Source organism: Onychostoma macrolepis, chromosome 02 (assembly GCF_012432095.1).
Source record: "Onychostoma macrolepis isolate SWU-2019 chromosome 02, ASM1243209v1, whole genome shotgun sequence".
Taxonomy (NCBI): Eukaryota; Metazoa; Chordata; class Actinopteri; order Cypriniformes; family Cyprinidae; genus Onychostoma; species Onychostoma macrolepis.
Genome location: NC_081156.1, coordinates 9,693,398 through 9,714,599, shown reverse-complemented (window position 1 = coordinate 9,714,599; position 21,202 = coordinate 9,693,398). Strand labels below are relative to the sequence as shown.

The 21,202-nt window shown below is 36.6% G+C and overlaps 1 protein-coding gene across 3 annotated transcripts in view; it reads left to right on the top strand.

Annotated features, from left to right (window-relative positions):
• Nucleotides 1-5,750: 5,750 nt before the first annotated feature.
• mov10l1 (Mov10 like RISC complex RNA helicase 1) overlaps nucleotides 5,751-21,202 on the top strand; it is a 38,955-nt gene continuing 23,503 nt past the window's right edge. For 2 of the 3 annotated variants that reach the window (XR_009267371.1, XM_058754131.1), the window contains exons 1-11: nucleotides 5,751-6,100; nucleotides 6,169-6,277; nucleotides 7,835-8,022; nucleotides 8,979-9,138; nucleotides 10,445-10,557; nucleotides 11,251-11,438; nucleotides 12,062-12,202; nucleotides 13,584-13,790; nucleotides 14,695-14,892; nucleotides 15,980-16,094; nucleotides 19,367-19,544. Coding sequence is in view for 2 of the 3 variants with exons in the window: in XM_058754131.1 (XP_058610114.1) it covers nucleotides 6,178-6,277; nucleotides 7,835-8,022; nucleotides 8,979-9,138; nucleotides 10,445-10,557; nucleotides 11,251-11,438; nucleotides 12,062-12,202; nucleotides 13,584-13,790; nucleotides 14,695-14,892; nucleotides 15,980-16,094; nucleotides 19,367-19,544 (1,588 nt within the window). In the remaining variant the exon portion in view is untranslated. The remainder of the gene's footprint in view (nucleotides 6,101-6,168; nucleotides 6,278-7,834; nucleotides 8,023-8,978; nucleotides 9,139-10,444; nucleotides 10,558-11,250; nucleotides 11,439-12,061; nucleotides 12,203-13,583; nucleotides 13,791-14,694; nucleotides 14,893-15,979; nucleotides 16,095-19,366; nucleotides 19,545-21,202) is intronic. The other variant, XM_058754139.1, reaches the window with a different exon arrangement.

Here is a 21,202-nt window from a genome sequence, read left to right as displayed (position 1 = left end):
AAATCTAGCACTCTCTATTCTAATTCTATTTAAAAAAAATAAAATAAAAATAAAAACTTGTCCATTTTAGACTTGTACTCTATTCACTTACACTGGCTTTTCTAATCTTTTTGTATTCTATCTATTTGTTGTTTTGCACCCTCAGATTCCAGATTTTCAAATAGTTGTATATATTTCAAATATTTCCCTATCAAACCATACATCAATGGAAAGTTTATTTATTCAGCTTTCAGATGATGTATAAATCTCAATTTAAAAAAATTGACCCTTATAATTAGTTTTGTGGTCCAGGGTCACATATGTGAATGAAACGGGCACGTTTTATGTAATAGTTCACAGGAGAGTCCCTACACTGCTCAGTGTTCATGTGTTTCCACACTACAGAGTGTTAAAGTAGCATTGAAGCAGTGTTGTAGTTAAAGGGATAGTTCACCCAAAAATGAAAAATCTGTCATTAATTGCTCACCCTCATGTCGTTCCAAACCCGTAAGACCTTCGTTCATCTTCGGAACACAAATTAAAATCTTTTTGATGGAATCTGAGAGCTCTCTGATCCTCCACAGACAGCAATGATATTACCACAATCAACACAGAAACATAGTAAAAACATTGGTTAAATATTCCATGTGACATCAGGGGTTCAAATGTAATTTTACGAAGCTACGAGAATACTTTTTGTGTGCAAAGAAAACAATAATAACATAATATATTCAGCAGTTCTTCTCCCCGAGTTACTGTCTTCCGCCATTTTGGAGAGTACCCCAGAACCTAATCAACATAACATAATCAGTGCTGTTGACGTTCAGCATGTGTGCTCTGTCTACTGAACGTAAATAACGCTGATTACGTTGAAAGATCATATTTTGTGTATCTCCCTATACAAACATCCCTGATTCGCTTATCAGCCCGTTAGACTCCAGGACCTGACGAGTGTATCATAACGTTTGATCTACAACAAAACAGAGCGAACTTTGGAGAAATTTCTTGCTAAAAATTATATCAAAAAAGAGGAAAAGGTTTGTTCATATGCACAAACTGACGACCAAATGCAACTTTATTTCTTAGCTAAACCATGACAAAGTTGTGGGATATCAAAGGTAGTGAAGGATAGATCTGTAATGCTACACATTTTCAAAGTCTGAGTCCGAAAGCTGAAAAATGCTGCCTTGTGAGGATGCACTGCAAGACACAAAGACACATCTGAATCCAAATGCAGTTGGTGGTCAGTTTGTGTGTAAATGTAGGTTTTTGACCAACCTTTTCCACTTTTGATGTTATTTCTAGCATTTGCAGTAATTAAATATTTGCTTAGTTATCACAAAAGCTCTATTTTTGACAAGTTGATCGTGGAGACCATTGGTGGCTATTGATCTACGATCTACTTAGGTATTTGATGATTTTGGGAAACTTTCCAAAATTGCATAAAGCAGAGGTCTTCAATGTTTTTCAGGGTAAGGACCCCTTGGAGCAGGGACTCCCGATACAAAATGTGTCAAGCAGAGCTAAATATTAAGCATAAAGCCTTCAATATAAGGATACATTATATTCTGTTATATTATGCTAAGACAGCAGATCAGAGCTATGCACATCATTGTTGTTGTTGCACATGCATCATTGCCTGTATATTACATTTTATTTTTAAAATTTAGATTTATGCATCATAAAAAAACTATGTGTGGAGATAAAAATCCCAGTTCATTAGTTGTTTGCAGTTGTTGTATACTATTTTAATGGATTTGCAGAGTTATACATTTTAATTTTACTAGTCAGATGGACATTTACATTCACCATCAGCTACAAGTTTATTAAAAATTCACATTTTAATTTTAACTGTCAGATGGAAGAATAAATATTTACTTGAACTTTAGCTTGTTTACTAAAATTTTACATTTCAATTTTACTGTGAGATGGAGAATTAAGAATCAAATCACTGAGTATCTGAAATTAGTAAGGGGTTTCTAATTGTAACGGGGTCAACGAGATGTGAGGCATGCGGATCCAATTGCAAAGCTTTATTTCTGAACATAGACATGGTCATAACGGGCAGGGTCAAACAACGGCAAACAGGTATATAGAGGGCAAGGCAAGAGAAGTATCCTAAACAGGATCAATCGTGGGCTAACGATATCCAGAGGGCTAAGACAAAAGAGGTAATCAGTAAACAAAGCAATGGTCCGGGCTGGGGCAAACAGTATCCAAACGGCAGGGCAAGGGTTAATCAAGGGAACACGGGCTAGAATAAGAACACAGGAAAAACAGGCAAGGCAAGACTAGGAAAACTATCAAAGGCTCTGTAGAGTAGATTTGAACTGAACATCCATTGTAGATAAAACTGCATCTTTTTCTGCTCATCATCTGGTAGGGTTTTTCTCTCCGGTGTGGATTCTGTGGTGGATCTTCAGGTCTGTGGCCCTGCTGAAGCTGTTCCTGCACTCAGAGCAAACGTGAGCTTTCACTCCGCTGTGAACCGCATGATGCATCTGAAAACAGTCCAGCCGTGAGAAACTCTTTCCACAGACAGAACAGAACTAATGCCTTTCACTTGCATGAGCCTTCATGTGTTTTTTCAGATGTGACGGCAGAATAAACACTTTACCGCACTGATCACATTTAAACGGCTTTATTCCAGCGTGAGAGCGCAGATGATATGTAAGACTGTCCGCTTGCGTGAAACTCTTTCCACACTGATTGCACGAGAAAGACGCTCCGGTGTGAATTCATATGTGATGCTTAAGTTTCCCTTTAAATGTGAAGCTCTTTCCGCACTGTTCACATCTGTATGGTTTCTCTCCGGTGTGGATCCTCATGTGATTCTTCAGGTTTCCACAGAGCGAGAAACCCTTTCCGCACTGAGAGCAGATGTAAGGCTTCTCTCCGGTGTGACTCTCGATATAATATATCGATATTTTCTGGGTTTTTATCGATAACGATAATTATACGATATTTTGTTGAGTGTGTTATTGTCCTGGTATCTTAAGGACTCCTGGTGGACAGCTGACTCCTAAAGTTTTTAATATTCTTCATATTCTGTGTGGAGCTCAGTTCACACTGATAGAAATTAATCTTTTCCAATAAGTTTAAACTGATTTTTAGATTTTATGGGCATTTTTTTTCTTCTAAAAGTGTCCATTATCTTTTGAGTCAAATTCTTACATTTATTCAGTGAACTATGAAATCAGTATCAACAAAACCCATCTTTGCAATGCAGAGGAAACACAGAAGCTGCGTCTGAAGTGGCATTTAGATGTATTTACACACTGTTTCATGCAGGACTTGAATGCATTTAACCTGCAGTTACACATGCATAAATAATGTTTTGATATATTAAACATAAAACATTGAATACTAATATTTGAAATAATTTAAATAATACAAATATACTTTAAATGTGAAATTAAAACCACAAGTAGGTGGCAGCAAGTCACTGTTGATAAGTGAGTCATTGCGATTGAACCGAATCATTTAAACGATTGATTCATTCAGGAACGAAACACTGTCATGTTGCTGTTTGGAATTATTTTTTTTGTTGTTAAAACACTGCATAAACAGGAAATATGGTGTCTAAAACGTAAGTCTCTTACTTTATTTCTTGTTTATTGAACTGTTATTGAAAAAAAAAAATCAATATCACATTTGTAATCATGGAAATTTTTTTGAGAAAACAACGGCACTCTTCATTTGAAATTGATGACTGTATAAATATATACATTTTCTGCCCATTGTCTTGAATTTGTGATCACTGTAAATGTATTTTATTAGACTGAATCATGCAGTGAAAGAACGCACTGTAAATGCGCACTAGTCTAGACTTCACGTAATGTATACGTGCGCTCTGTACGTGTGTTTTAAATGTTTTTTGCAAAATACTCGATAACGTCAAATCGCACATCGTTAAATCAACAATTACGATGTTATCGCAGATGATATACTGTATATCGCACACCCCTAGAATGAAAAGTAAAATCTGAAAGACAACTGCTAAACAATTTTAAGACAAAGTAGCCTAAATGATTTTACTGACACTTAGAGAATTCACGTGTATCTGTGACAGGCCTAGACTCTGTAAAACAATAAAATACTTTGGGAAACTCTCTGACTGTCAGTCACTTTTTGATATTAAGTTTACCAAAATATTAGCTTTTCTGCACATTTGGTTCAACAGACGAGGAACAGTCTAATTTATCACATCAGTTTTTGGGATTGAATTTAAGGCCAACGTCAACATCTTAATGGAGGATGGCATACAATATTACACCATTTAATTTGAAGATAACACATTCATAACATTTGTTGCAATTCAATTTGTTTTACATCATGTTTACTATAATAAAAGTAAAAATTAGAAAAGAGATGAATAAAAAAAAATATTTCTTACAGATTTTCAAAAAAAAAAACATTTATTCTTTTGTGAAAAATAAAAGTACTGTAACTACATACAGTACACAGTGAATATGACCACAGATGGATGGACAGTCACGCATGGACATAAACACATTTTAATGCAGGCCACACATGTTCGTAGAATTACACGTTAATTAAACATTCAAAAACTTGTTTAAAATATGAAAATGCAGGACAACTCAGAAATAACCCTGGTTTACATTACATTAGAAAGACTGGAGAGAACAAAAGTACAAAGTAGATCAGCAGTATTTGCCTCAGTTCAGTTCAAACTGTGCGCGAAGCGATAAACATGAACGAACATCAGAGTAGTGATGATGGGAGAAATCCACCTTTTCAAAGCTTCTGAAGCTAAAGAAATGTGAAATGTTAACTTTACATTGGTGTCTTTGGCGCCAACCACTGGAGGGGCGCGTGGTCTGTGACCAGGGTGAACTTCCGGCCGAGGAGAGTCACATGATCCTTCAGAAATCATTCTAATATTCTGATTTGCTGTTCAAAAAACATTTATTATTATTATTATTATTGTGAGTGGATTTTTTTCAGGTTTCTTTGATGAATAGAAAGATCAGAAGAACAGCATTGATCTGAAATAGAAATCTTTTGTAACATCATAAATGTCTTTATCATCACTTTTGATCAATTTAAAGCATCCTTGCTAAATAAAAGTATTAATTTCTATAATCTCCCCTCCCATCAAAAATTATTCTGACTCCAAGCTTTTGAATGGTATATTGTATAATGTTACAAAAGCTTTTTATCTTTGGCTCTTTCTATTCATCAAAGAATCCTGAAAAAAAATGTACTCAAATGTTTTCAACATAATAATAATAATAATAAAATGTTTCTTGAGCAGCAAATCAGTACATCAGAATGATTTCTGAAGATCATGTGACACTGAAGACTGCAGTAATGATGCTGAAAATACAGCTGCGCATCACAGAAATAAATTACAGTTTAACAGATTATTTTAAAATTGTACTGTTTTTGCTGTATTTTGGATCAAATAAATGCATGCTTGGTGAACAGAAGAGACTTAAAAAAATAAATAAAAACATTAAAAACCTTTGGGGATGAATACTGACAATCGCTTTACTGTTACATTTTTTTTTTTTTATCAAGAAGACAAACTCTCCATCCAATAAACGTTTGGTCATAATTGTTTAAAATGTGCCAGAAATGATAGACGTCATCTTGCACTGATGATGAGTCTGCGCAGTAAGCTAATGATCGTGAGGTGGAGCCCCGCCCAAACTCCCGCACACCCAATCAAAAACAAGCTGTACGCCACACCCCTTTTTGTAGCATCACATAACTAACTAAAACCAAACTTATTAGAAAAACAAATACTGGAAAGTATCAGCTTGATAAGAACTAGCTGAAATGAGCAAATAATCTTTGGGAAAAATTGATTTGATTAGTCCATTGGTTTCCATGGAGAGGGCGGGGCTTATGGCCAGACACCAGACGGCGATCCAATGCTTCTTCGGCTTCAATTAACTTTTTTTCAGACTTGTTAAACTCATATTTGGCTGGAAAAAAAATATATATATTTAACTGAAATTAGTTTATTGTTAAGTAGATGCAGTAGCGTTCGCAGACTTCATTTTGATCGTCACGTGTTGATCGCGTTATTTAGCGTTAACAGGCGTCTCTGCGTCACACGTGCTGACGTTATCTGGCTGTCAGGACAGGACAGGTAAGTGGTTCACCTGGCGCTCTGAACGCCGGTGTCTGGGGCTGTTTATCGAGCGGTGTGTGTCGCAGACAGCGGTGATGGTGAGCGTCGTGCAGGGCTTGATGTCGCGGCTGCTGTCGCCGCTGTGGCGCCGGGCTCAGGAGCACGAGGAGCGGCCAGAGGACCCGCGCTTTGACGGTCAGTGCGTCTCATGGGACTGAAACTCCTTCAACAGTTGGTCGATTATATCGATTGGAAAAACTATGGATTTTAAGAAAAACTTTGAACAGGTTTAAATCCGATATAGATGCTAGCTGTTCTTTTTGCGATGACCCTAATGAAGCTGGGGTTGTCCTCAGAAACAGCTGTTTTGGATTGAATTCTCTAATGTTATCATCGCAGTGTGCTCCACGGTTTCTCTTTGTTTTGTTTTTTAAGGATGCACTGTTTGGCTTCCTTAATATACAAAAATGTAAAATGAATGAATATTTTATTATTAACCTATTATTACTTCTTGCAAAGTTTCATGCTCGCCACATTAAATTTACTCATTAAAATCCTTTATGTATTATTTAAAAAAATAAAAATATAACCATTTCATCTTCCAAGAATCTTAAAGCTGTTAAAACAGTTTATTTCATCTTTTTAATTTATTTTGTTAAAGCTTTCATTTTGTATTATTTACAAAATTCACCTTTTTTGTACATAATGTTGATATTTTCTATACTTCTATCTTTGGTAACTTGGCATTAATAATATTAATAATTCAAAAAAAAAAAATGTACGTCGTCAGGCGTGTTCAAGTCACTTTGGTCAGAACAAGATGCTGATTTAACTTTTTCTACATAAAATTCAACAATTGTTTTTTAAACTCTACATCTACAAAATGATGAGTAAAGAACTTGCAACATTGTGTTTTTGCCTTTTTCTGTTTTTATTCAATTTGTAAATGGAATCATTATATATTCTATGGTAATTATGCAATAATTAGTGCTGTCAAACGATTAATCGCGATTAATCGCATACAAAATAAAAGTTTTTATTTGCATAATATGTGTGTGTTCTGTGTATATTATGCATATACACTGTGTGCAGAATTATTAGGCAAGTTGATATTCTGGTCATATTTTTTTTCCAAGAACATTTTACCAATTCCAAACCACATCAATCTTGATAACTACTATTGATTTTGTATTTAATCATTTCTAAGTTATATATAATTGTCCATGAAGGCTGAAAGTCAAAAACTCCTTATTGCAGGTGTGCAGAATTATTAGGCAGGTTTTCTTTTACAGATAAAATGAGCCAAAAAAGAGATTGAACTCAGACTAAAAGTTAATAAATTGAAAGTGACTCTTGAAGGACCAGCATCACATCGTCTTGTACCACTGTTTGAAGAATTTATCTTCCAGAATCTGGCAGTAAGTTTTAACTCATTTTAGTCAATCTCTGCAAGACAGACTTTTCAGGATAGGAGATGGAATAAAAATGAACTCCTAAAACTTACAAAAAAACAATCATTTTATTAATTTCAACAAATTTTCCATCAATACAGACGCTGCATATGTATAGTCTTTGGCTGCATCCGACATGTTTTTTCATTGACACGACCAACTCAGAAACTCTGGGCTTACAAAGAACTCGTAAAAACGACTTTGTGGTGGCGTTCGTGTGTGTAACTCGTAAATACGATGTGTCTGACATGAGTTGAAGGCAGGTGTGCACAGGTGAGGCTGAGCGCTGTGCTGTGTGCAGGTGCGGCGCAGATCCGGCAGGTGCGGACGGGTGTGGTGACGCATCTGTGTGCGGATTACGGCCTGATCGATCACGCCGTGTACTTCACATCAGCAGTGGTGCTAGGAGGAGTGGTGCTGTGTGTGGGAGACTCGGTGCAGGCTCTGGCGGTGCGGGAAGGAGCCCACGGACAGTGGAGGGCCCTCAGGGTGAGAACAGGCTCCAGAAGTCATCAATAATAGCCCAAAATCACCTGCTGTTGTGCTCAAGATCATTAGACACGAGTGAACGCTTTCTGTCACGTATTTTCAGTAACAGAGGACTTCACTGTTTAACAGTTTCTATATGCTTTCTGGTTGGTTTGTTCAAAAACAGCAAACTATTTACAGTTTCAGCTAACATATAACTCAACATTAACCGTTAGTTACCATCTTTATACTAATTTGAAGGGCTTTGATAACGGTTTTTTATAGAAATAAATAGTGTATAATTTACATTTAGTCATTTAGCAGACGCTTTTATCCAAAGCGACTTACAAATCATGACAACGGAAGCAAAATCAACAAAAGAACAATGATATGCAAATACTATAACAAGTCTCAGTTAACGTAACGCAGTACACGTAGCAAGGTTTTTTTTTTTTTTTAAATTCTATAATAAATAAAAAGAAAACGGATAGAATATGAAAAGATTAGAGAAGATTTTTTTTTTTTTTTTTTTTTTTTTTTAAAGAAGCAGTTAGTAAATGAATAGAATGCAAGTCTAAAAGGGGCAATTTTTTTTTTTTAAGAATAGAATTAGAATAGAGAGTGCTAGAGTTCAAATAAAGATGGAAGAGATGTGTTTTTAGTCGATTCTTGAAGATGGCTAAGGATTTAATTTAGGGGTGAGTATTGTTTACAAAAGAATTATTAAATATATTGACAATGTGCAGGTAGATAATATTTTAATCACCATAAAGCTTGCAAATTATTTATCAAAAGAAATAGTTTTAAAAGAAATGTGGAGCAACTTACTCGACTTCCGAAACAATTTGTAAATGACATGCCAAGGCAAAACTGCTCATTAATTCAATCTCAAAAGCACTAATATTATGTGTCTCTCTCTTTTATTTCTGGAATCCGTTTCTAAAGAGCAAACCGTGATGTTTATCTGCTGTTTTCAGGTGGAGCGACACAAGGACGCCTGGGAGAGCGGCGGATCCGAGGCGCTCGCGCTGGACACGGACAAACTCAGGCCTCTGATTGGAACAGTGACGTCATGTGATAAAGACGGAGGATACATCAACCAGACGACGCATTTCCCGCGATCGGCTCTCTGTGAAGGTCAGAGTCAGTGGCTTTGATGCTCAGCAGTCTGCTGTAAAAGGATTAATCTCAGTGTATGAATATATTAAAAGGGCTCTTGTCATGTATTAGTCTTGCAGTTCACTGCACGGTGAAAACATACTGTACGCCTCGTTCTGAACTGATGCTGCAGCTTTGTGTCATGACAGAGATAATGCATGTGAACACAACGGCCCACACTTACACCCCATTTTCAGTTATAGTCAATGGGGTCCAACAGATTCAAGGGACATAAATGTGAAGAAAAAGTAATCCGTACAGATGTAATCACTTGCTGTGATGAACAAAGAAAAATTGCTATTCACTCTCTAAAAATAAGGTTACATAATGTCGAACATCTTTTAATAACTTGCACTAATTAACACCGTTATCAAATTAAATCGGTGTCAACATAATCCATCTTACCGTTTGTCAAAATGCTTTTACACGGCAAATACAATTGCATAAGATTAATCTTTTTAAATACAATTTTGTGACTATAGAAATATGAAATGATAATATTATATAATATAGTTTTTAATAAAAATTAAGGAAATAATCAAAAGTTGAAAATTAAAGTATCGGGTAGGTGTAGGTAGGGCTTGTCCCTATTGCATACTGTTTTATAATGTATTACAATGCTGAGGTGCAGATAATTGCCACTATTTGCAATAAGTAATTAGCAGAATATCCTGCTATTTTAACATAGCTTTAGATTCTATTTATTCTATGTGCACTGTGTAAATAACATATCACTAAAAAATACTGCTATTTTCACTTATCTACCGGCAAGGCGATAATTGTGATTGTGTCCCCCGTTATGTGATTGGCTTACGGGTACACCAATGATTTTAAACTTCAGACAAGCGCCCCCCACGAGAAAGTAAACGCTTGTCAATTATGCCCCTCCAGACTCTGTCTACGAAGCAAAGCAAAGGCGTTATTACCAGGCTAAAATGCAACTGTTCTGCTGTGAAATAGAACACTAAAAATGGTCAGTGTTGTCAATTCATATTATTAACTTAGTTAATTGAACTGGTGTATAAAATCACGTGCTGTCTATATTCGAAAAATATTCTGTAAATTAGCACTCTTGCTCGTGATATTTCTTAACTATATTATGCTATTATAAGCACAAAAAACAAACTCGCACGGGGCAGTTCATATTGAATTTTGGGGCATTTTTTTTATTTGGTGGCTTTTCTGACTTTGCATGATGCTATTTTATGTAACAGGAAAAACTGAAATATGACACAGACTGTGTCTGTGAATGGTGTGTGTGTGTGTGTGTGTGTGTGTGTTTTAGGGTTCGAGCCGGTGAAGGGTGACTGGGTTCTGGCGCAGTATTTCGTCTGTCCGTCAGAATGGAGCAGTCAGGCTCGAGCCGTTTCTCCTCTGAGATATCGCCGCATGGACGGGGTCAGTCACGATTGCTCTTAGTGATGTCCTGACCTGTGTGAATCCGTCTGGATCGCAAGACCTCTTTCTAGGGCTGGGCGATAAATCGATAATGATAATTATCGCGCGATATAAATTTCCTCGATATATGACAACAAGAGTTCGATAAGTGTTTGATATAGTGTTTATGAGAGCGCTACTCATTTGAAGCGTGCCACTCGGAGTGTTTATCCGCTCGGGTCAAAGTTCAAACGGCAGCGCGGCGCGAGCTTCACTAAACAGTGCTGTGAGATCCAGTGTGAAGCGCTTGCGTTCAGCGAGGAACACAAATAAGTCTGTTTACAGCCAGACGATGCAGTGCTGACAAACACTGTGTGCAACGATACAATCAGAAGGCTTTTAAATCTACAAATAGCCTTCATTTACCATAGACTTACTGTAATAGCACTAACTGCACCATGTGTGTCAGAAATGTGGGCATTCGTGTCGAATTTTATTATTTTAATAAATAAACTTATCCAGCAAACTTGGAAAAAAAAAAAATATATATATATTTGAGCTGTATCGTGATGATTATTGATATCGACTGATGTGAAAAAAAAAAAAAAAAAAATATCGTGATCATTTTTTGGCCATCTCGCCCAGCCCTACCTCTGTCCTAAATCACCAGTGACTGGAAGTGCGTGGGTCAGAAGGTGTGCTGTCTGTCGGCAGGTGAGCGTGACCATCCTGCACGGCCGCAGCGGTGTCGTGGAGGACAGCGTGTTCTTCAGTCTGGACGCTCTGATCGTGCCGCCGGGCTTCAGACCCGCTCGAGGCGACGTGGTGAATGTGGTGGTGGTGGAGAGCAGTCAGTCGCTGTACTGCTGGAGAGCTCTGTGTATGACGCCCGTCCAGCACAGGTGACGCTCACTATGGGAACAGATCTGGAGAAATGCATCACTGCATGAGTGTCTCAGTAATGGATGCTCTGCAGTGAATGGGTGCCGTCAGAATGAGAGTCTGATAAAAACATCACAATAATCCACAGCACTCCAGTCCATCAGTTAACATCTGGAGAAGACACAAGCTGAAACACATCCAGCATTAAGACGTTTCTAACTAAAATACGAGTCCATAATAACGCTTCCTCCAGTGAAACAGTGTTCTGGTCTGAATCAGGAGAGAAATCTGCACGGATGCCAAAACCGCTCTAAACAAATATGTGGCTGGAGATGCAGTTTTGACTGAAGGAAGCGTTGTTATGAATTATGGGCTTGGATTTTAGCCAGAAGCAATGGTTTAAAGCAAAGTTATAAGCACCTTAATGATGGATTTGTTTCATATTCAGAATGTGAATTTTAATTTGATAGCCCTAATAAAAGCTGACTTATTCTACATGGATGGACTGATTCACAGTGAGAACCGTAAAGTATTGCTTTAGCTGTATCGGTCGAGTCAACATTATTCACATTATTACTCTGCAAGCAAAGGAAACTAATGGCAGTTGCGTGTACAACTTTGTCGTCTCGTGTGTTTCTGGCAGTGGAAGCGCCGCGGAGCTGAAAATGCCAGACGATGAGGTGCAGAGGCTGCTGGAGGATAAGGGTGGGCTCCAGGTCAGCCGGGAGAGCCACTTCGGGTCTCTGTTCCTGGGAAACCGCAAGGAGCTGCAGATCTGGATCCAGTGAGTTCACACATGCACAGCTTACACGAGGAGACACCATCTCTGACTGAGAAGAGTTAGCTTCAACATTTTAAGAATAGTTCACTCAAAAATGAAAATCCTGTCATTTATTCACCGTCATTTTTTTTTATTTCAAACAGGGCTGTGCAATGATGACAAAAATCATATCTGTTTTCTGGGATTGTGTCTGGTGATAATTAGACGAGTTTGTGCTGATTTAGGCCTGATTACTTCACAGCAGTCAACTTTTTAAGGGCTAAAACATGTCACCTTAAATTTATATCCAGGGGCATTTTACCTTTATATGAGCATTTTCGAATAACCTTAAACCTTTTATTCATTTTATTTTTACATTTAATCAATAAACTCTGCTAGAATAATAAGACACTATATGGTTATTACCAGTAAAATGAAAACCGTATCTGATATTCGGGAAAAACGTCAATCTTGCTCATATGATATTGCTGAACTATATTATAGAAATATAAGACAGTCATATACTGAATTGTGGGCTCATACTAAGTGCATTAAAATACTAAAAATCTACATCACACAGTGAAAGTGTGCGCTATCAATGCGTCTGTTTGAATGTCACTCACTCTGCTGAAAAACATAAACGATAATGTCTGCTTCCACACTGTTAAAACAACAATTACGATATCTTCCAAACACTGCTGTGACGTGCGTTGTAGGGCCCTCTGAAATCCATTTTATTTTTTCCCAAATTCCAGTTTATTTTTTCCAGACTCCTTTTTAATTGTTAAATTTTAATTTTATTAATCAAAGCATGTTAAATGAATTAAAATCATGAAACTTATACAATTTCACATCAATTTATTAAAAGTTTAACAAAAAATACGTGTTCAAGGCCCCATGAAACTTTTTATTTCTTCTCTCCATGTGTTTTACCGTTAGCAAATTCTGTGTTTTAGCATATCTAATTATTTGAATTCATAAAAACAGCTTAATTGATTCAAATTTATTCTTAAAATAGCCTTGATTTTTTTTTTTTTTTTTTTTTGCATTTAAATTTTTCTGGTTATCAAATGAAGGCATAAAATCGTAATTTCATTGATCTTTTAATTTATTGAAAATTAAATAAACTTTATTTTTTGGAAAACAAAGGGGATTTACTATAAATTTTTTCTTAAAAAAAAAAATTAAAAAATCGCGAATTGATTTAAGTGTAATGACCTACTTTTGATCAATTCATTCAAAGTTTGACACGTTCTGTGACGTTCCACGTTATACAGTAAATTCCGTTTTTATGACTGGATTCCATGATTCTGTCCGCGTTTTCTGCAAAGCCAAAATCATAGGGTCCTAAAGCTGTAAACTGCTCCTGAAGCGTCTGCTTCTCTCTGCTTCTGGTGTCGGACAGAAACAGCAGCTCTGAGCGCCAGCGGCTGAAGTGCTGTGAGTTTGCCGGATGGGACTCGGCTCAGCAGTTCTGCCTCAGATCTGTGTCTCTGAAGAACAGCCCGGCGGAGCCCGGCGAGGAAGAGGACGGTGCTGATGAAGAGTCGGTGCAGACGCTGGAGATGGAGCCCGGGGAGAGAGCGTCGGTGACCGTCTGCTGTCAGGCCAGGCGAGGGCTCACACTCACTCATTATACTCTGCTGTTCACAGAGATCTTTATCTTTTGCTTAAGGCTACATTTATTTGATCATACATAGAGAAAAAGCAGTAATATTGTGAAACATTATTACAAACAGTTTTCTATTTTAAAATACGTTAAAATGTAATTTATTTCTGTGATGCAGCACTGTATTTTCAGCATCATTACTCCAGTCTTCAGTGTCACATGATCCTTCAGAAATCATTATGATTTAATATCAATAATGCTTATTTACTATCATTGTTGGAAACAGTTGTGCTGCTTAATTATTTATTTATTTTTCTTAAAAAAAAAATTAAAATATTAAATCACTTTTTTGAGATCAAAATAGGCCACCTGTGAGATTTGCTTAGATCCAGTGAGAAAGTGTTTCTGTAGGTCTTACGAGGGTAAATAAAGAACTGGTTGTTTCAATAAGTTTCGCATAGTATTTTCTTTACTCTTTACTTAAACTGTGTCTAAAAGGGTAATATTTTATGTATTTGAGGTCTGAGATGTGTGAACGGTGAAGAGAGAGGGCACACATTTAGTATTTTAGGTCAGCATTGCCGTCTAATCAGACAATATTGTCTTTAATAGCCTGCATAGCACTTCATCTTTTATAACATGGGATTTTGACCCAATATATTCAATCTTGATTTTTGTAAAATGTTGCAAAAAGATTTTTTTTTTTTTATTACAGTTTTGGACATTAAGGTATTTTTTTTATATTTTGTATTACCTTATAAGTAACTACAAATGTGCACGTGAAGCAAATATTTTTAAAAGTAATTCTGTGTAAGTCTTCTCACCTGTGTGCATCTCTGGATTCAGAGAGAAGTGTGACTGTGTTTGTGTGTCGTGTTCATTGGTGAAGATGAGTGTTTTGCTGCAGGACTCTGGGTCGCTCAGCCGAGCTGCTGCTCCTGCACTTCTCCTCCTTCACCATCGGGAGGCGTCTGGAGGTGTCTGTGAGCAGCGTGGAGGAGAGTCTGCTCAAACCCAGCGTCCCGTACTCCGGTCTAACAGCTCCGCCGCCGCCGCGGCAGCCCCTGCAGGTGCTCACGGTCACGGCCCCGCCGGCCCCCATCAGGTGAGACCCCGCACACGCCACCCGGGACCACACAACCAGGCATAAGGGTCAAGTTTCTGAAATTGAGATTTATTCATCTGAAAGCTGAATAAAAAATCTTTCCATTTGATGTATGGTTTGTTAGGATAGAACAATATTTATTGTTGGGTATTGCTACAAATATATCTGTGCTGCTTATGACTGCTTCTGTGCTCCAGGGACACACATGTCATTGATTCTGGGCTCAGATGCCTTTACTTTCCTGCCAGTGTTGTGGTGTCCATTTTTGTGTTTTTGAATTGTTCAGTCACCAGGTATTAGCTGCAACTCTGTTTTAAAGGATTAGTCCACTTCCAGAATAAACACTTCCTGATAATTTACTTGCACACGTCATCCAAGATGTTCATGTCTTTCTTTCTTCAGTCGCAAAGAAGTTACGTTTTTTGAGGAAAACATTCCAGGATTTTTTTCCATATAGTGGACTTCAATGGTGGCCAACAATTTCAAGGTCAAAAATGCAGCTTCAAAGAGCTTTACATACCCGGTTTAATATTGTATATAACAACTCCACTGTACATACTGTAAGTTATAGCTTCACTTATCTGTATATAAAAATATATTCTTGCACTTCTGGTTAGATCCTAACTGCATTTCCTTAGCTCTGTTCTTGTACTCTGCATAATGACAATAAAGTTGAATCTAATCTAATCCCTAACCCACAAATGAATAATTCATGTTTATGGTCACATTGTAGCCTCATTTTAATTCAGTCAGAATGGATGAAATGAATTGGAACAACATGACCACAGTTTAATAAAACAAGGGAATTTTTAATTCATGGCCACAATACTGTAAATATATTTTTGTCATGTCATATGTGGTTCCATACTTCAAGCTTTTATTAAAAAGTAAAAGTGTAATAATAGCGGGTTTGTCAATATGTTATGTGAGTGAGAATAAGAATGAATCCACCATCCTCTAGCATTGGTTTTGTTCCAAGAAAGAGAAGATCTAGTGCTGAAGAGTGAGCGTGTCAGACGCTGAGTGTCACTGACAGATATCTTGTGAAATCTGCTGTAATTGTCATCTCGTCACTGGTTTTCGACAGACTTGCACGGCGGCATCTTCCAAACTTCTTGGGGAACTACAGTGTGCCGCAGGCTCTCAGAGATTGTGTGGAGGGTCAGAGGGACGTGTTGATCGCACAGCCGGCTCTGGCGGAGGTAATGACCTCTTCTCTACTGCGTCTCACACATACAGATGCATGATGCTCATTGCTTGTAGGGATGAAATCCGTTTGATTCTCACAAATTCATTTTAAATTTTTGTGCCCCTATTATGCATTTTTGAGAATTGCCTTTCATGCAGTGTGTAACAGCTGTAATTGAATGAAAACATCCTGCCAAGTTTTAAATCTGAAAGTGCACCGTGTATAAAGTTATTGTCTTTCAAAATAAAGAGTCGACTCTGAATCATTAAAACGAGTCGTTTTTAAAACGAATCCCAAGCCGTTTCGTGTTGACCTCAACATGGAACATTACCATACTTCCCGCCCACTTGTTGGTGAGAATGAAAATGCAAATTCATTCTTTGCCACTAGGTGCTGCTTTTGGAGCGTTAAAAATAGCGGTTTCCCCAGTAACGCTGTACACAAAGCAGCACTGCGCTCACAAACACTGCTTTATCAGGAGTTACAGGCGAGATGAAGATGAGACCAATCGACCAATCACCGCAGATTAGCGTCACGCAAAGCGGGGGTTTGGAAAAATGAATCATTGAGTGAATCGTTTGGGAGTCATTGAGCAAATAAGGTCAAAATAAATGCATATTATAAGAAAACGAAAGTGTTTTTTGTCCTTGCATGCATGTCAACCTGTTGTTGAGGACTCCCAAATCCAAAATATGAACCTTTTATTACCCATAATAGGGGCACTTTAAATTACATTTCAGTCATCTAAATGCATGTCTAATTAATTTAAATCATGAAATGTGTGCAATTTAACAAAAATGTATTAAGTTTAACAAAAATTTAACTGGAAATTATTTATAATTTTTGTTTCTGTTTTAATGGTTTAATTGAACTTTAATAATCAAAAAGCATTAATAAATTATATTAATATAACTTAATTATTAAAACAATTGAAGCATTTATAAAAACAAAATTACTATATATTTTTTTTTTTTTTTTTTTTTTTAACTAATAATGGGACCCTTTGAAATATCTTGTTTATAAATTCTGTGCTGTCTGTTTTAATTTTTCTAGATTTACGATATAATACAAATTTATTATCCAAAAAACTGGTAATCATTGACATATGGGGTCAATGACGTGACGCCTAACTTTTCTGTCCGTTTGCATTTTTTTCTTTAGTAAAAAATTGGTTTAAATACATAAAGATACCATATATATGAGGGACTTCTCCCATGTATGTATTCACTTTAACTTTTCAGAAAAACATTATTTATTTGTAATTTTTCTCTTATTTAAAGTATCAAAATATCATGTGGTGCGACCGTCTGGCCATAACTAATGTTTTGGAAACATCTTTGAAATTACCCTAAATTTATTCAGATTAATTTTCTGTACTATTTGGCATGATTTCCAAAGTGTTTTGTAATCCTGCACAAAATTATATTTCCATCGTAATATACAAACAAACGTTGTCAGATGATGTCCATTTTATAAAATATCATCCGGTGCAACCATCAAGAAACTACCACTTTGGGACTTTTATTGAAATCCATTCAAAGATAGGATGTTGCATTTTATATACCAATTTGCCAAGGACCCATGGAAGCATAAAACAGGTTTGTAACTCTTTCAAATTTGGAAAAAATTACCTTTTTAATGGCAGGCATGTAGTTAACACATTTGGGTATCATGTGGTATGACCTCAAAAAAGCAATGAATATTAAGTTATTTCTACAAGTATTTATTTTTATTATAAATTTCATAGTGACCTTTTGTAGGAAGCTAGCTTGTTTTGTGTAGGTGGCCAATTCTGTGCCTGTAAATTTTGACTGAATTTGAAAATATCATGTGACGCGACCATTCCAGAGTGCTACGGCCAATTCATGTAGATGAAAAAACACTAAAATCACTTAAATCATTTAAAATTTTAATAAGAATTTGTGTACTAGTGTTTTCACGTTACCAAAATTTCAGTATTCAGTACCGATGCCAGTGAAAATCCACGGTTCTCGGTACCAAAGCAAAACACAAAAACATGATAATTAAAAAAACACATTATTTTTAAGTTAAACAAAAATAAACTACAAAAATCAATGCCATTCTTTAAGTTTTTCCACCACTAATAAACATATGAAAAAAAGTTAAACCAGTTTCACCCAAAGGTTTGTCATATTTCTGCTGCCGCTGAAAAACAACTGTAAACCGTTATCTGTTTTAGGGTTTACCAATACATAAAATCAAAAATTTAATCTGTTAAAATTATTTAATGAATGATCAAGTGTTTTAATTAAATTACATTCAAAAACATTAATGTAAAAATATATTGTTCACTCACTGCAAGTCATGTCAATGAATGGTATCTTACTGTAAAGTCCTGCTAGAGTTAAAAAAGCCCAGAACTGCTTTTCTGATGGACTGATTTGACAAACAGTGTTAACCATTCGTACATTCTCTAACACGCATATTTTAGATTCACAATTCATTTAAAAGCCTCTGATGTGCAAAAATAGTAAATGCCATGTCCTCCTGTTTGTTTTTTTTACCCTAATAAAAGTTATAGGAGCACTAAATAGTTAATAAAGAAACTTAATTCTAATGCTCATTATATTAGCGTTAGCCGCGCTTATGCTAATGGTTAACTCCGCTAATAATGGCGATTTGTTTATTTCAATCCGACATTCAAATTAAAATATGGAATAATAATCATAACAGAAGATCTAAATATTACATATTAAATTGAAACTTACCTGCTTGAACTCTTTCATTGGATCCGGGGGTCGGTCTTTAAAGTGTTTTGTTGTGTTTCCTCCTCTTGATGTCGCTCTGTCTCAGTGCTTTTATGAAGCGAGTGCATCTGCGCAGCTTTGGATCGCGCAGCAGGAACCGGGTTGACCGGGTACTCCGTACCACCGGTACTTAAAGAAACCTGGTACCGTGACGTTTTCATTTGTTTAGTACTGACTTGGTACCGAAGTACCTGGTCTCTTGACTACACTATTGTGTACACAACATTCCTACTGTTTGAACAATTACAATAGATATTATTTTTTGGTATTTTAAAATTGGCCTGTCGAAAATTGCATATTGCGTCTTTTGCAGCATCTTGTGCATAAAACGGCGTCTAAAAACAGAGCTCAAGTTAAAGTTCATCTGGCGTGTCTAAAGCTTGCGCATTTTCCTGTTCCACTTTTTTTTTTTTTTTTTTTTTTTTTCAAAACCACAAAACTCACAGGATTGGTTGAATGTATTGACTGACACGCATCACCGTTTAATAAAAGCTGTTGTTGTGGTGTGTTTGTGCAGCCCTTGAGCCTGTCGTGGATGCTACCGCGTTTCTCAGCTCTGCTGTGGCTGGAGGAGCTGCAGGCCGAGAGGGAGGTCCGAGAGTTCAGTCTCACCGCCGCCATCCTCAGGAAAGGAGCCGTGTATCTACACCTGGAGGTGCCTGGCCTCGCCGAGGGCCGGCCGAGCCTCTTCATCGGTCAGGACGCTCTCTTTTAATCCAGGGTTGGGTATCGAGAACCTGTTCCATATTTCCACGAACCGGGTATTCGATAAGACGCGTGCATTTCGGTTCCGCTTAGCGATTCCTGCGTCTGCATTTTAACACGATAAATTTTTCCCAGACATGAAAATATCCAAATAATGTGTCATTAGTAAGCCTTTGAAATAATCAATAATAATAATAATAATTTATTTATTTTTTTAATTTAATTTATTTATTTTTTTTGGAAAAGTGTGAAAAATTGTGTTTTATGGTCGGTCACAATTGTGAGCGGTGGGATAATGCGTGTACTGAATTATCATATTTCTGCATTCATAACCATTGTTATATTTCTCAGCCCAGCTATTTTAAACTGGTTGCTCACGTTCTAGGGTTACTAATATGCATAAAAAACCTTGTACAACACTGACATGAACACTGAGATAAAACACAAAAAAAAATACAACCATCAACATATTTCAAAATTGTTACTTTATTGTAACATACAGTGTTGGGGAAAGTTACTTTTAAAAGTAATGCATTACAATATTGCGTTACTCCCTAAAAAGTAACTAATTACGTTACTTTTTATGGATTCGCGCTAAATTTGGATCTCTCATTTAAATTTCCGCTACAAAGAAAGAGGCTAACAAATAAGTGTAGTCTGCACAAAACTGTATTTGTAATTTTATTTGTCTTGTCAAGATACAAAATTCGTTTAACATTTTGCAGTTAACACAGTAGGAAAATTGTCACAGAGAAAATTAAGTAAACATCTGTCATTTTAAAAAATATAGGCTATAAGCAAAATATGAACAAAACCGAGTTGAACGGCCTTCAAGGACAGCGTATCCTCACTCTGCTTCATCCTTATTCTGTTCAGTCACTGATCGACAACCTGCCTGTTCTGTCTGAGGGCCGTATGTTCACCACCGGTGCAGCCATTACATTTATATTTATACAGCCATTGGATTTATATGTAAACCTAAGTTCACTGTTATCCCAGCGGTCACTATTGTGACCATCAACATGTTTACTCACTCTATGACCACACTCAACAAAACTGAATATATGCAAATGCATATATTAATACTAGACACCCTAAAGATAATGTGTACCAAAAATCTTCGTCATATCTTTAACATACTTTACTAGGCTTTCGTTTTGCAGCTTTGATGCAGTCATCTTCTCATCATCTTGTAGCCGGTGGGATTAAATGGGTTTTTTAATGTGATTTTTTTTTTTTTAAATGAGGAAGGGAATGAACTTGCGCCTTGTTTGTGTGCAGCGCACACATCTGAAAGCACAGAGAACAGCGGTCTCGGTCCGGGTTCCTAGTTTGTGTCTGTTTTCGAACCGTTCTGTGCATTTCCACTGCAGAAAAGATCGTTCCGAGCCGAAACAGACTTCTTTCACATTTACCGACCAGTATGCTGAAAACAATGTCAGTTTATCATCATAAACACAGCTGTGTTTGTCTTAAGTGAAAGTAAACAGATGAGAAAGAAAACTCACATGTACAGTATTTTTAGATCCACATGCGTTTGGTGTTAAAGAGACAGCAGCCTAATAAACTCGCTGCCTGCCATTTAACGTTAATCAAAGAACAAAAGAAAATCATTCACTGATCCTGACTGAATATCTTTTGTAACTTC